General features: G+C 45.7%; 1 protein-coding gene across 1 annotated transcript in view; it reads left to right on the forward strand.

Moving 5' to 3' along the window:
* The window catches only part of LOC126189433 (odorant receptor 43a-like), a 52,017-nt gene that overhangs the window by 24,933 nt on the left and 12,431 nt on the right, over positions 1-14,653 (forward strand). Inside the window, exon 4 of the mRNA XM_049930946.1 lies at positions 5,475-5,574. Coding sequence (XP_049786903.1) covers positions 5,475-5,574 — 100 coding nt within the window. The remainder of the gene's footprint in view (positions 1-5,474; positions 5,575-14,653) is intronic.

The raw sequence follows: 14,653 nt of genomic DNA on the forward strand, positions 1-14,653 counted from the left end.
ACAGAAAGGAGCTCCAGTGTATGTACTTGCCAAGGGCCACACACTGGGTGAAACTGCATGATTTGTTGGGGTATTAACGTGGAATCTCCACCGTGTCTGCAAGGAATGTTGCACGGGTCGTATTTATGTAATAGTGCTCATGAAGGGTAGTCAGGCGAGTCTTATGCCTTCTCAATAACAAACGGTTTTCAGTGCCTCAGGAATTACTATCCGTGGGCACAGGTCCTTCTCAACAGGTTTCTGGGTGAACATCAGAAATGCATTCGACAACTAAATAACCAGGAGAGCCAGCCTGGTCCTAATCAGTCAGAGGATCGAGTACACTCGATGCAGACTTGATAAGACATCAAGAGAACTCTTCTCGCTCCACCTGCAGCTGGCGTCGACGCTCTCTCCAAAGTGGTGAAAATCGATTGATGCAGTTTATCTGGTTTCAAGCCAGCCAGCAAGGCATAGTAATAATCCACCTGCAGACAAACTGCTAAATACGAACGCCTTGCGGTGAAACCAGAGCTATAAGAACCTCAGAGAACTGTCATTAACTGGACAGAGAAAGTAATTGATGGTAACTTGTTTGTGCTAGGAAAGAGGATAAATTTATTACCGACACCGACGATTTTACCAGCAGTAGAACAGGCTGCTCTTGCACATCCACTGGACGCTGCAGAGGAAATACGATGTGAAATGTACCATACACTTACGAGGACATGTCCATCGAAGCCGAACATTTGAAAGCACTTAAGTGGCTACGAGAAGTAGCCCCCCCCCTCCCCCCAGCTGAAAAAGGGAATTATACAGTCCTGCTACAAAGTGACATCTATAAAGCAAAATGGTACGACCTATTAAAGGACGACAAATATAGGGGAACTGAAGATGTTCCTACCAACCGAGTCACGAGGAAGATCATAGAGATTTTCTAACATGCCTTTCCAGACAAGAAGAAGGTGTAGAAACTTTGTCCACGAGCAGCTTTACCACCTAGACTGCACGCTCTACGTAACGTTCACGGACAAGAAATGCCTCTTCGTCCAATTGTTAGCCACATTTGGGTACCAAAATGTGAGTTAGGGGAACATCTCAGAGGGAAGCTCGCCCCTGCTGGCATTTGCCAGCACCATACGAATTTCGGCGTTTTTCATCCAGCAGCTCCAGCAATTTTGACTGGGCCAAGCAGACCTCATTGTGAGCTTCGACGTCGTATATCACCTACAAGGATGGCTGTGAGAGACTCCCTAAGCGTCATAGGAGAAAAGTTGGGATAAGTCAAATGTTTTTTATTCCGGTCTTTGATCACAATATCAATTCTTTTGACGATGACCGGTATCAGTCAGCAATGACCACCCTCAGATCTAGATGGTGGTCAGAGCTAAGTCAGATCCTGTACAGGTGTCTGTACTGTCTAGGCTTCTAGCAAGGTATACAGGTTGTCTCCCACGGCATGAGTCGGTATGGTGATAACTGCATATACTTTTGGCCACACATCTGGTTGGTGGCGTCTGGCTTTGGCGGACACCCGACGGATCTGAGGTTGAGACGCCTCCTGTGCTGTGGCTCCAGCTGATGGGGTTATAGATGACGAACGGAGACAGCTGCTCCAGTATGTGCCAACTGACTATGGTCTCACAGTGGTAACCACTTGTACAGTGGTCGGAGATTTAAGGCCACTTGCCAGCTGGACGTCCCTTAATTGTATGTGCATGGCTCGTTTGTTGATGAGCACATGTCCTTGGTGTCATGTACTCCACTTGTCGCAGTGCCACCAAATCGTCCAGAGTTTTGGCAATGCCACTGATCTTTGCTCATGTTGTTGTGCCAGTATACTGAGATGCACATGGTGGTGAAATGCTGTGTATCTAATCAGAGAAAGCTCGTGAACGCAGAAATGGGCACTTGCACAAGTCTCCGCTTTTTCACAGTCTACATTCCTGCAGCTTCATAGATGGATGGGATTTAATGATTTATGTGGGATGTGGTGTAACAGTAGAAATTTTTTCTTGAGAGAGAGACAGTGTTATGAAAATTTTCGGGCCAAACACAAAATTGCAATATCAGGTCAGTGCGGCATAATGATACGACACTGGAGTCGCATTAGGGTGAGTGGTGGCTGAAATCACTGACTGGTCATCTACATTAATGTCTGTCGTGCTTTCTAAATGTTTTAACCCAAGCCAGGATGGTTGCTGTATCATGAATGCGACCTATTTCCTTGCACATTCTCCTACATCCGCAAATTATGCTCTATCGGCAATGACTATTTTGTGATGCGATGTTAAAGCCTAATCTTCCTTCCATTTGGAACGAATATCTTAAATTATTGCGGGAAGCCAACCTGGGTAGACTCATTCTTATTTTTCTTTTATACCTATGAGAAGGTAAACAATAATGAAAATCTTCACGCTGTACCTCAGACCTTTAACACCCCCACAAAAAAAGAAACCATTGTCCTTCTGACTAATGTCAGGAGAAATTCGTGTCCATTCGGTGACTCCTCTTTTTTCAGACGACAGTCTCGGAGATGCGTCAGTCAGTCTCGTACAGCGCAGCGTGACGCAGAATCGCACTGTTGGGGATCGTCACAGTATGGTCTATCTCAGATATCTACCATTCGAGAAGTATTCGCCATTTGCAGTTTTCTCGAAGACGTTGTGTGCCAGTGATACACTGATTATTACTGATGCACCACCTCGTTGCTATACTAAACCCTTACCGTTTGCGAGTTTCGTGTCAGAAGGGTTCATTTGTGAATCAGCTGCACAGATTCTGTGTGCGACCTTTCTACTGTCATGAATGTTTCCTTCGTCGGGAAAGATAGTAATGACCTGAAATGTATCATATCCATACACCTTGTTGAAGAAGCAAATACATTCAGTTTTTCTATAGGTACACTGAAGTTAAAACTTGAACTGGGAAAAATATAGTCGTTAGGAATATCATTATGGCTTCATCGAGGAACTCGTAAATCCAACTGGTCTATCTTATAGATTTCTTGGAGCTAACGTAACTTTTTGAAACATATTCATCGCAAGGAATGCTTGACAGATGTCAATGAGAACATAAACATTATTTTTACGTTACGATGATGTGTGAGCCATTTTACAAGTATTCGTCAACAGATTGGTCGCAGTTTCTTTAACGTTTGCGTTTTAAACTGTTGTAGTATTGTGATAAATAAGCCATTATAAGTAATATTTGTGTCAACAGGGCAACGGCCCAACAGCCTCTCATGGGTTGATAGTGCATCCAGCGAAGACTATGTACTACAACTAAATTAGGAAACAGTTACTAACAGAATAAGATTGTATTTACGAAAGTCTTCCTCATTAGGTGCGGTCAGACTCGGATAATTGCAAAAGAGACGTCACATGTTTGGATTTCACCAGCAGTTGCACCATATTGCATTGTATTCAGCTTCTCATTCCGGGAAGCATCTGTTGAAGACACTGTCCCACAATGCGTCACTGAAAACGGGGGGCGACTTGTCGCCCGTATCACCATCGCGAAGTGTACTGTGCTATGATTGTGTGATCTCTTGTCGAAGCGGAGGGCAGTCTCTGCGACATGCGTCCCATTGCATTAGTCTTCGTCATGAATTTCCTTAGCTACTAGAGGAAAGAGATGGAAAATTCTGCTACCCTGAAAGCTACCAATGGAACGATAGTACTTATGGTTTACAACAAAGGAAAGTATACTTTTACAAAAACAGAATACTTATACTAAAAAGACGAGAGTGAATTTGAATTTGTTAGAAATTTCGTCCTAATTCTTCATCCAAAGAGGAATGGCGCTAATGAAAATGTTCTGAAATCAGTTAAGAGATTTCAAAATGACACTTTACTAATCGAAACCACATCGTCCAGAAAACTAACTAAACACATTATGCTTATCCGTTAAGGTTATTTTAAAACACGTGTCTATTAATTAAATGTAAAAACATAAAACTGTAACCATTCACTGTTTTGAATAGTTATTTATTATTCCATTAACCGGTTTTCTAAACTTTTCACGTTCATCTTCAGATGGTTTTCAGGAAGTTACATCACTATTTCTAGGATAATGGTGGGTGCTTGCTTGCGACAGTATGGGCGGTTTTTTCTGTTAGTGTCCATCTGTCTGCTTTCATTTTGATGGACAGTTGGTACATCACTTCACGCACTTTTACACAATCTGTATACAAGTTACACTATCACAGTGTAAAAGTATACAGATTATATAACAGTGTTCGAAATTATGTACCAATTGTCCGTCAAAATGGAAGCAGACAGATGGACACTAACAGAAAAAAAACCTCCCATACTGTCGCAAGGCAGCACCTAGCATTATGCTAGAAATAGTGATGTAACTTCCAGAAAACCATCTAAAGGTGAACCTGAAAAGTTTCTAAAATCGGTTCGTGGAATAATAAATAACTATTCAAAAAAGTGATTCGTTGCAGATTTATATATGAGTATTTGCAACTAAACAGCTGAGTACTGAGATGGATGATTTCTGAAAAGCAGAACTTAAAGAAAAGGATGTATAGCAGTCGTATAAAAACCGCCTCATTCGCTGTGACATTTCATTCACCCCTCCAGGCACATGTTGCCTAGATCACTCAGTGAACTGGTTAAGATGACGACTGTGACAGACAATGTGACGTCTAGTCAGCCCCATCCCATCACTAAAAGATTAATGACTTAAACAGCAAGTTTTGGTTCACAAAATCTTCCCTCTCTGATGATGGTGCATGGTAAAAGAAAATAAAGGGTGACAGAATCTAAATTGCCAGCCATAGCTAAAACTGCGATTCTGATTACATAGCGTCCACCAACTACCATGCCCCTATATCCCAGTTCCAGAGAGCATATTGGCAGAGAGAGAAGAAACAGATCTTGCGAGTATATTTCTTAGATATGTACGGTGTCATCAAAAATGATGTTGTGCTTCTAAAGCTCCTAGCATAGGGTCGGCAAGAGAGTACACGTCTCCAGGAGACGAAAGTTGTGACATACAGTGTACTACAATGGCGGAACTGGTAAAATTAGTTGCGCAGCTGATTTTTGTTTCATATGAGAGAGAAGTTGACTGATATCCTTTTAAATCACATATAACCAGAATCTTCCGATTCTTATATCACATGTAGAAATGTATCCACATTTTTAAGAAACAGTTGAAACTAAAGATTTTTTTCTGAAAATGACTGTAAGAATGAGTTAAGTGTAAAATAATACCATTCATCCTCGTTAGCCCTGAGGCTATTTCCGTGTCTTCAGTTTCCATATCAGTTTCTTCAAATGTTGCAGTCACTGCCAGGGATTAGGAGGCTGCTCTGCGTAACACACACAAGCAAAATCTGAGAGTAGAGAGTTTCGAATTTATGTTCAATTATTGAGTGTGTAATTAAAATGGCATAGTTGTATATTAAGCAGCCGGTTATAAAAGTTAGATAAAAATATCTTGCACTACATTTATTAACATATTTATCAATTCTGTTCCAGATGTATCTGGCTTTTACAGACTGCAATGAATGTGTCCATCTTCATTCTCCTCTTTGTCAACATGGCGAACTTGTGTTTCAATATGTTTGTTACTGCAGGAGTAAGTAACCTTTTAATATATCCACATTGTTCATTTGACACTACAATAGTCAACCCATAATCACAGTATATAAATTTTTTCTTTAAAAAGAAATGGTTAAATGTTATGTTAGCAAGTTAGTAGTACGTCGGTCCTACATGAAACTACAGTGTGTATTTAGATTCTTTTTTCGGAACACAGAAAAATTATGTGCTGAATTACGTATGGAAGCTTGCTGTGGTTGATACACTTGCGGTGAGGTTCTTATATGTATTTATTTCATAGGAATTTGCGCTATGAAGCGTGTGTGTGTGTGTGTGTGTGTGTGTGTGTGTGTGTGTGTCTGTGTGTGTGAGTGAAATTGTGAATTTATATTAGCCACATGATGCTTGTGTCACAACAGGACACATTGCAAGAACTCTTGGCAAATTTCACCATGGTGTAGTTTTTATCTATTCGACTTTAGGACATGGAATGAACGTTTGGACAAGCACAGGCATAACTTGTAGTGACTAGGTTGAGCCACCATTGACTCAGTTACCTGTTCTCATTATTTCTCGTAGTTTTTGTCAGATGTGTGTTCACAATTCCCGTCATATTACCGAGCGAGGTGGCGCAGTGGTTAGCACACTGGACTTGCATTCGTGAGGACGACGGTTCAATCCCGCTTTCGGCCATCCTGATTTAACTTTCCCGTGATTTTCCTAAATCGCTTCAGGCAAATGCCGGGATGGTACCTTTGAAAGGACACGGCCGACTTCCTTCCCCATCCTTCACTAATCCAATGAGACCGATGACCTCCCTGTTTGGTCTCTTCCCCAAACGACCCAAACTATTATATTTTCTCCAACTGATGTTTTACATTTGAAAATGACGACGTAGTTCGTTGAAACCGGTAATGTAACCATTTCTTTTTAAAGAAAAAATTTTATATACTCTGACTATGGCTTCACTATGGTTGTATCAAACGCTTAAGTTATATTTTAGTCGGACTCCTTACGACAATCATGTCAGAATATAGAAATCCACATTGACTAATTAACCTATAATTGCACACTTAAATATCTTAGTCATAACTTGGGGAAGGCTCCATGCGTCAAGGATTTGTTAAGCATCCATCAGACTGAAAAGAGTTTCTAGTAAGAGTGTGTCTTACGAATTCATCTTCTGTATTATGACTGGTCAACATCTGCCTCCAAGACAGCTGAAGAAGCGTTGACCTTCTTTTTTACACTCCAAAGTCTCACACTGCAATACTAGACCACTTAGTAGTGGCCAGAGCGGGTTCCCAACAGGGAATAAATCCTCACTGACACACAGTTATAGATATGTTATTGAGTCGCTTTCACGAAGTCCACTAAGATGAAAAATGTTCACTGAGGAAAAAATTTGTATAGTCGTGAATTTTTGTACGGGCACAGGGGTGACGGTAATTAACAATCTACTAAAAAACCAGACTTATAGAGTGTGAGTGTGAGAGCGTCTGAAGTAACTTTTTTAGGTTTTTCTTAAATATCATGAAAACCGCGGAATCAAGAGAAACAGTTTTCCTGTACAAAATTTAACTACCTTAATTTCCTTATGCAAGAGATCTTGCTCATCTATCCTCTGGGACTTTCCGCATTGCAGTGGTTGCATATACTGCAAATTATAAAGAAGAGTGTTTTGATGGTATAAAGTTAGTATCTATCGTTACATGAAGTGACTTTAGAACAACTATTAAATGATCCAAACTTTGGTGAAATAGTCATCGACAACTTGGAAATACAGTTCTTGAAAAAAAAACCTACACTTTTCCGAGGATAGATACTGGTTCAAGTATGCTGATAATTTGTTGTGCTTGTGTAGAGATACTACCAGACAACTTCAAACAATCCTGAAGGTCCTGAACAGAAAAGTATAAAATTCACAGTTTGGGGTAACTTCATAAATCCTCAGATCTAAGCATAGATTTCAATTACCACATGTATACTTTGAAGCTTTTGTGGGAAACCTACCGCCACAGATATTGTAATATGTACCAATTCTCAACACTCAGAGAACCATAAAAATGCTGCCTTTCATTCAGTGTTACCACACGTAATATCCATCGCCCTGACTGACTGCAACTTTTAAACTGAACCAAATGCAATCAAACAAGCACCATCAAACAATGGATACACTCCTTCCTTTGTGGACACTATACTGCATAAAAATCAGAAACAACAAATTTACCTTCTTCTTTGTCCAGTTCCTCACCAGCCACCTCTAGGCAGCAATAAATGGTACACAATACCAAGTTCAGGAAACATCTCTCTGAATGTACAAGAAAGTTTAAATCCAGTAACTTTCAGACATCATTTTATGCACGTAAAAACTTTTGGACAGTTTTTCCCGATGGAGAAAACAGCACTTCAGATTCGGAAAAAAGTGGAATATACAGAAATCACTTGTAATTGTGCCAAATTCTATAAAAGTCGGTATGGCAGGGCAATAGGCACCCCCATAGAAGTTGGATACTTGGAGGCTCTGCTTCTGCAAATCCTGATTAAAACTGGTCACAGTTACAAGGTGCAGCATGAGGACTTACATCATCTCCATAAATACACTATTCCCTTATTCGCCGCCTGTAATGGCCGATACTACCCATAATCCCATCAAGACCATGTTGTAAATTACCTCTGCTAGTCACATGCCACAATTTTTCATTTATTTCAGTTATTATAATTTCACTTGCCTTGTTAAAATAATTTTTACTTTTTATAATGAGAGCTGCTTCACCTATCTCACTAGTATATCTTATCTTTTACCGATATAAGATCTTTTAAAGACAAGATTAATTTGTTGTGCCCTTCCCTTCGAACATGTCACCCAAGTTTATTGTTCAATTTATTTTTTCTCAGAACAATTGTTAAAATTTGTTATACAGTTCATTGCATAATGTGTCATGCATTTTACCTAAGTTCAACAATCTTACGTCGCATGTTTTCCTAAATAATTCCTTTCATTATAATCCTAAATCAAACACAAACGATTGTCATCTTCTGGAACCAAAAGATTCTGTGGGAGCACTAGTTCGAAATCTTCTATCCTAAAGGAAATTCACTGCCTCACATATTTATCTATGTACCTGATGATGGCGTAACAGCTGAAATCCAGTTTGTAAACTAAATATAAGTGCTGCAGAACATTACACCAGTGTTTTTGGTGTTTTCATTCTTAATTGAAACAATTCTCCTCTTAACCACGGTATGTTCACAGTTATCTACTTTGTGCATATATTTGTCTGCCAGACTGAGGTGATTGCTCTTTTTAGTAATATCCCTTCCTCTTTAAATAAAGTGCTTAATATAGTATTCTATATCGTCGTTTCTACAGCTTCGGAGGCCTTCAAACATCCATCATCATCTGTGAGTTCCTTCGAATCTCAAGTCTTTCAACGTTGATTCTTTCTGATAATTCTCTTAAACTTCAAACTACACTTCATCATTACTACACTGTAATACGAGTCAATATTTGCTCCTGGATACACCTTACAATCTAGTATCTGATTTCGGAATTTCTATCTATCATCAAGTAATCCAGCTGGTATATTAATTTGTCTTCTGGCTTTTCCAAGTGTACTTCCTCCTCTTCTGTACCTATTCCTACATTTATTCTAACAATAAAACCGTAAAAAGCGTCGTGTATATCTGCTTGAACACGTTGATATGCAGAACAACAAGCCGAATTTTGTTGCACAGGTATTTGAGCTTCAGTATACGGATTTACTGATTTCGCTTTGAGTATTAAAAACATGACGAAACTGACATCTTGGGTTGTCGGGTGTTCTGCCGGGTATCAGCGTCGTACTTGCACGATGTTTCGGTCACGTAGCTCGTGGCCTTCATCAGGTGCGACATGAGACTGCTCCTCGAGTGGACCTGGTCCAGTATTTATGCCTATGGCCTTCCCCCTCCACCAACGGCTGCAGGCGCTTCCTCTGTGGTCCGCGCCCATTCCCTGCGACCTGCTGGAGCGTTGCTGCTCCGGTCACTCGGTCACTTGTCCATACGGGTCTTCCCTGACCCGTGTTGGGAGCAGGCTAAGCATACACTGCTGTTCCTGCATAATCCTGAATCTGTGGAGTGGCTGCCTCACGTTACGGATTGGCCTGAGGTGTTTACTATGGTGGAGTTCTCCTCTCTCTGCCACGAGATATTAATCTCGTAACAGGTCAGGCCAACGCGTGGTTGGCCTGTGGTGAAGAGGGTGGCCCAAGTCCCTAATGAGCCTAGTGTCGGACTGCACAGTCCGCTCATAGAAGAGGCGCGCCGATTGTTTAAATCGGTCGCGGAGGAAGGGGATTCCGGTTTGGCGGTGTAGCCGAGCAGTGGAATAGAGCCTCGGTAGGCGCAGAGCGAGCTTGAGCGCCCTGTTCTGCACCCTCTGCAGCTTGTTGATGTGTGTGTCGGCTGCGTTGCCCCACACCACGGCCGCGTATTCCAGCACTGGGCGGACCAGCGCCAGGTACAGCGTGATGCCGTGGTGGGGAGGCAAGGCAGACGACGGGTTGAGCAGAGGGTACAGAACGCGTAGGCGCCCTATCTCTCTGCCCCTGACGTCATCGATGTGGTCTTTCCACGTCAGCTTCTGGTCGAGAGTAACTCCCAGGTAGCGGCCAGTCCTGCTCCACGGGACGGGGCTTCCCATGACGGTGACTGGCGGAAGATCTGGTGGGAGTGGTCTTCGCGTGAACACCACCGCCTGGCTCTTCGCTGCATTCTGTTTCAGGCGCCACTTCGTCGACCACGCACCAAGGGCCTCACATCCACGCTGGAGCAGGCGGCGCATCTGGTCTGCCTTCATACTCCGCACGAATAGCGCCGTGTCGTCGGCGTAGAGTGCCAACTTCACCGGCGCCACACGCGGAGCGTCGGCCGTGTATAAGGAGTAGAGCAGGGGGCCGAGAACGGACCCCTGCGGCACTCCAGCACGGATGGGTCGGTGCGTGGACGTCCCATCGTCCAGGCGGACGTGGAAAGTCCTGTCGGCCAGATACGACTGAAGTAAGACCCCGTGCGACGTCGGGACCCCGTGCACAAAAAGTTTGTACACGAGGCCGTCATGCCACACGGAGTCGAATGCCCTGGAGACGTCGAGGAACACCGCCCCAAGGTATTCCCGTGTCTCCAGGGCGCGCATGGCCTCTTCCACCAGCCGCATCAGCTGATGGACCGTGGAGTGACCCCTCCGGAAGCCGAACTGCTCATCCGGTATCACTCCTTCTGCGGTCACGTGGCGAAGCAGGCGCCAGGCGTAGAGGCGCTCGAATACTTTGGAGAGGGCCGGTAGCAGACTGATGGGTCTGTAATTGGCAGCGTCACGCGGGTCCTTGTTCGCTTTCGGATGGCCACCACCTCTGCATGTTTCCACACAGAGGGGTAGACACCCGAGCGAAGGACCTGGTTGAAGATACCCGCCAGCAGCGGATGGGCCCCTGCTGGAAGGTTCCTCAGCAGGTGGTTGGTGACCCCATCAGCGCCTCCGACCTTCCTAGTATTGAGCGCCTTCAGTTGTGCGGCCACCTCCGCCTCGGAGATGTCTTCGATGACGTCCCCATCGTCCCTTGCCTCCAGGAACACTGGGAGTTGCTCGGCTACCCGCTGGATGTGGTCGTCATCCAGATTTTCGTCCAGCGGGGTGAACGACGCTTGGAATTGGTCCGCCAGGACACCTGCTTTGTCGTCTGGGCTGCAGACGACGTCTTGCCCAACCAGTATCGGTGGTATGCGCTGTCGTCGGCGCAGGAACGACTTCACCGTGCGCCAGATGCTGCCGTCCTCTGGGTGGAGGGAGGCGACGAAGGCCGACCACATGCTGTTCCTGTGCGCCTCAGCCGCTGCTTTGATGTCTCGTCGCATGCGGTTGAGGCGTCGCTTCGTCGCGGGTTGGCGGGTGAGCTGCCACTCCCGGAATAGCCTGTTCTTCTCCCTGATTGCTTCCCGTAGCGGAGGCGGTAGGTTGCGGGAGAAGTCCCTGGGCCCCTGTGGCTGAGGAGGGGTGGCTGCGTCGGCGGCGTGCAGTAGCTGGCGGGAGAGGACACGCAGAGCGGCGTCTGCTCCCACTGCATCGGGATCGGGTATGTCCGCGATCGATTCCAGGACCATCTCCTGGAAGCGCTCGCTGTCCATGCGCCGGTACGTCTGTCGGCGTGATGGCAGGGTGGCTCCGGCGACATCTATGTCGAAGACCACCGGCAGGTGGTCTGACGACAGTGCACACCGTGTGGAGGCGGTGGTGTGGTGCCCGATGCCTTTTATGACTGCGACATCGAGCACGTCCGGCTGTCCCCTGGCTGGGTAGATTGTGGGCTCCTGTGGGCCCAGGGTCAGGGCGCCGTTCCTCGCAGCAGCGCGGGAAAGTCGGCGGCCACTGACGTTGCTGCTCCGTTTTCTGTCCGCTGCGGTTCTAGGTGTTCCCTCTGCGGTCCGCGGCCACCAAACCCGCTCCTGGGGGTTTCATCTACAGTCTGGGGTACCAAGCGATCCCCCTGAGGTCCGCGCCCGCTCACCACGATCTGTTGGAGCGTTGCCGCTCCGTTTTTCGTCCGCTGCGGCTCTGGATGTTCCCTCTGCGGTCCGCACCCACCAGTCCCACTTCTGGGTGTTCCATCTTCGGTCTGGTGCGCCTGGCAGTTCGTCAGGGGCTCGTTTTCCATCTCCTGTCTCTGGTTCTTCTGATTGTGTAGTGTTGCAGCTGGCCCCATTGCTCCTTTAACAATTCCAGAGCCGGATCCCAGGCTCTGCTTAGCTGGTACCCTGGATCACGGTTCATAAGATCGTCAGCCATTTTAATTTCTATCGATTCTCTTATAACACTGTCCCAAAATCTGGGTGTTGGTGCCAGAGTCTTGGTATCCTCATACTTCATGGCATGATCTAGTTCTAGACAGTGTTCAGCAATGGCTGACTTAGTTACCTGTCTTAGTCTAGTGTGCCTCTGATGTTCTTTGCACCTGATCTCCCCAGTTCTTGTCGTCTGGCCAATGTAGGACATGCCACATTGACAAGGTATATTGTAAATCCCTGGTTTTCGTAACCCCAGGTCGTCTTTGACACTTTCCAGCAGTCCCCCGAACTTGTTGGATGGAGAGAAAATACACTTGATATTGTGTTTACGGAGGATCCTACTGATTATGGCAGAAATAGAGCCAGCATAGGGCTGATATGCCACCTTCTTTGCTTCATCTTGGTCCTCTTCAGGAACCTGTGGTATAGTGGCAGGTTGGAGTGTCAGCCATTGCTGAACACTGTCTAGAATTAGATCATGCCATGAAGTATGAGGACACCAAGATTCTAGCACAAACACCCAGATTTTGGGACAGTGTTATAAGAGAATTGATAGAAATTAAAATGGCTGACGATCTTATGAACCGTGACACAGGGTACCAGCTAAGCAGAGCCTGGGATCCGGCTCTGGAATTGTTAAAGGAGCAACGGGGCCAGCTGCAACACCACACAAACAGAAGAACTAGAGACACGGAGATGGAAAACGAGCCCCTGACGGACTGCCAGGCGCACCAGAAGTGGGACTGGTGGGCGGGGACCGCAGAGGGAACATCCAGAGCCGCAGCGGACGAAACACGGAGCGGCAACGCTCCAACAGGTCGTGGTGAGCGGGCGCGGACCTCAGGGGGAACGCTTGGTACCCCAGACCGTAGATGAAACCCCCAGGAGCGGGGTTGGTGGCCGCGGACCGCAGAGGGAACACCTAGAACCGCAGCGGACGGAAAACGGAGTAGCAACGCTCCAGCAGGTCGCAGGGAATGGGTGCGGACCACAGAGGAAGCGCCTGCAGCCGTTGGTGGAGGGGGAAGGCCATAGGCATAAATACTGGACCAGGTCCACTCGAGGAGCAGTCTCATGTCGCACCTGATGAAGGCCACGAGCTACGTGACCGAAATATCGTGCAAGTACGACGCTGATATCCGGCAGAACACCCGACAACCCAAGATGTCATTAGATCGCCGGGAAAGCCTGAAGAGTTACATGACGAAACTGCTTTTCTTCTTTCAATAGATTAATTTAGATTTCACATCTTAGCTAGAATAAACAAAATTATAGACAAAGTGAACCCGTAAGAACTCCGTTTTTACCAAATAAGGTACGGAACCATCAAAGCGACTGCATGCAAATGCCCTTCTTTAACTTCCGTTGTGAAACGTGGACATACATGGAGGTGGCAGAAGTCGTGGGAAACCTCCTATTATACTTCTGGATCTCCGTTTCCCCGGGGTAGTTCAGCATATCGACGCGGTATGGAGTCAACAAGCCGTTGGATGTTGCCTGCAGAAATATTTACTCAACCTGTTTCTATAGTCGTCCATAGTTTCGTAAGTGTTGCCGGTGCAAGGGGTTGTGACGAGCTGGCCTCTCAATTATGTGCCAAAAACGTACGTGGAATTAACGTCGGGCGTTCTCTGTGGCCAAATCATTCGCTCGGATTATCAAGAATGTTCTTCAAACAAATCGCGAAAAATTGTGACCCAGTGACATGACATAGTCGTTTGGGAACATGTAGCCCATAAACGGCTGCAAATATTCTCCAAGTAGGTGAACATCACCATTTCCAGTCAACGATCGCTTCAGCAGGACCAGAGAACCTAGTCAATTTCATGTGAACTCAGTCCACACTATTATGGAGCCACAACCAGCTTGAATAATGCCTTGTTGACAACCTGGACCCATGGCTTCCGGGGACAGCGCCACACTGTCACCCTTGCAGCAGCTCTTACCAACTGAAGTCGGTACTCATTTGAGGTAGCCGTGGCTTTTCTGTTGTCCAGGCTCCAGCCGATATGTTCAGGAGCCCAGTAGAGGCAATGTGGGTGACGTGCTTTTAGGTAAGGTACTCTCTGCCAAGGGAAATCTTGCTTAAAAATTGTCACCAGATATCAAACAATAAAACAAACGAAAAGAGCAAGAAGTTTGGCCGTTAGCTGCCATAGCCCATTAACGCCAAATTTCGTCCCATTGTCCCATTGTATACGTTCATCGTACGTCCCACACTGACCTCTGCGGCTATTTCATGCAGTGTTGCTTGTCTGTTAACACTGACAAATTTGCAGTTGCTCTTGCTC

This window comes from Schistocerca cancellata, chromosome 1 (assembly GCF_023864275.1).
Source record: "Schistocerca cancellata isolate TAMUIC-IGC-003103 chromosome 1, iqSchCanc2.1, whole genome shotgun sequence".
Lineage (NCBI taxonomy): Eukaryota > Metazoa > Arthropoda > Insecta > Orthoptera > Acrididae > Schistocerca > Schistocerca cancellata.